General features: G+C 27.6%; 1 protein-coding gene across 1 annotated transcript; it reads right to left on the bottom strand.

The window, feature by feature from the left end:
• Nucleotides 1–8: 8 nt before the first annotated feature.
• Nucleotides 9–1,092, bottom strand: LOC119682785 (adapter molecule Crk-like). Its single transcript, XM_038096297.1, has 3 exons — nucleotides 943–1,092; nucleotides 370–492; nucleotides 9–307 (listed from the first exon to the last, which is right to left on the bottom strand). The coding sequence occupies exons 1-3, from the start codon at nucleotides 972–974 to the stop codon at nucleotides 13–15; spliced, it is 450 nt and encodes a 149-aa protein (XP_037952225.1). The 5' UTR covers nucleotides 975–1,092; the 3' UTR covers nucleotides 9–12.
• Nucleotides 1,093–1,761: the final 669 nt, after the last annotated feature.

The following is a 1,761-nucleotide window of genomic DNA, read 5'->3' as shown; positions in this document are numbered from 1 at the left end:
GTCAGATGTTTTCTAGCCAAATATATGGCTGTCCATTTCGCGTTTAATGTGAATAGTAAAACAAATATATAATATATTAGAACTTAGTGTTATTCTACTTACTGTTCCCTCGAAGTCAAATTTTCCAATTACTTTTTCTATTTTCTTCGAAGCTGGCCGTTTCAAAGGAGTTGTATCTAAATAATGTAAAGTATAAAATGTAAGCAATTTCGACAAATTTTCAAAAGATTGGTCCCCAATGCGATATACAATGTTTTCGTTCTTCTGAATTTTATTTATTATGTAATTACTAACTTTTGTATCTTCCCTAAATTAATTTTTTTAAATAATTAACTGAGTATATACGACTTTAATAACGTTATAGCACACCTTACACATAAAACGTAATCACCAGCAATAGAGTTACTATCTCGTACTAAAAACACGCCTCGCTCCCTTTCATTCATCAGTACTTCTGTTGCTTCCTGACGTGACATTGAGCCGAAATACCAACTGTCAATAAAAGATATTGGTTTGGATATAATTAAAATTTTAATTGGAAAAATAAACAAAAAAATTGTTTTGTTCTTTTGCCATATACAAGACAAACTTGTAGACACAATACTTAATTTTACATATTTACAATATTTGAATAATTTTTGAAGACTTCACAAAATTATAAAGAAACAGTAATATAATACTTAACTATAGACTTGTTAAAATAATCAGAATCATAATTGAAAATACGAACTCATTTTCAAACAACACAACTTGAGATATATTTATTTTTCTACTAATTGCACACATCTAAATCGTAATTACCGATACTCCATGTAAAAAAATTTTATCTATATTTTTCTTTTAATTTTTAGAAACCACATAGCTTGCATTAACATATATATGTAAATATATGAATAACTGCACTCACTTATATTAACATACATTAGTTTAATGTGTAATTACCTATTTCTATTAGATACATCAAATGTGTCCATTATTTGGCGAAAATACTGTAAACTACGATAATCGGAGTTATAATTGCACTCCTCGTCCCAACAAAACAACTTAAAGGTTTGTAAAGTCAACTAACGAACTAGAACGCTAAGATAACAACGTTGTTATACACAACAGATTTGTTATTGATTGTTGAAAACAATAATTATTGACATAAGTGTGAACATGATATGCTATACAATATCAACTCCATTTGCAATATTACTTAATATTTCTTTGCTTCTTTAATATATAAGATATATAGTAATAGTAGTAGTAGTAATAGTATTTTAGCTTTATTTAGCTTCATTTTAAATATGCATTATTGGAATTTATAACACTTATACATATATAAAGCTTACAGTTATGACATTTTCGACGTCTGACGGAAGTTTGGATTAATCTTTTAACAACTTATATTAAAAATGTGTAATAACATCTGGAATGTCTAATTTAACAATATAAATATTAAATTAAATTACTTTAACAAGAGGGACAAATTTCATATTCACTAATCCATTTATTATCCTTAGACTGTATTTGAACTCATTTTTAATCAAAGCTGTTAACAATCTCTAGTTGAGGTCATTCAGTATTTGCATGATTTCATGGACGCCGAGTGCAAGGTTTACCAAAGTATAACATTCTGTGGTCTTTAAAAATTAGGTATTCGCCTACTAAATGCATTACAGCGGACCAGAAATTGGTTCTCTACAGCAATGATAAACAAAAGTGATCATGGAGTAAGAAATATTAGTCTGCTCAAAATACTTCGAAAATGAATATTCA

This window comes from Teleopsis dalmanni, chromosome 2, assembly GCF_002237135.1.
Source record: "Teleopsis dalmanni isolate 2A chromosome 2, ASM223713v2, whole genome shotgun sequence".
NCBI lineage: Eukaryota > Metazoa > Arthropoda > Insecta > Diptera > Diopsidae > Teleopsis > Teleopsis dalmanni.
Note: the sequence above shows the minus strand (reverse complement) of the source record. Positions and strands in the feature narration are given on the sequence as shown.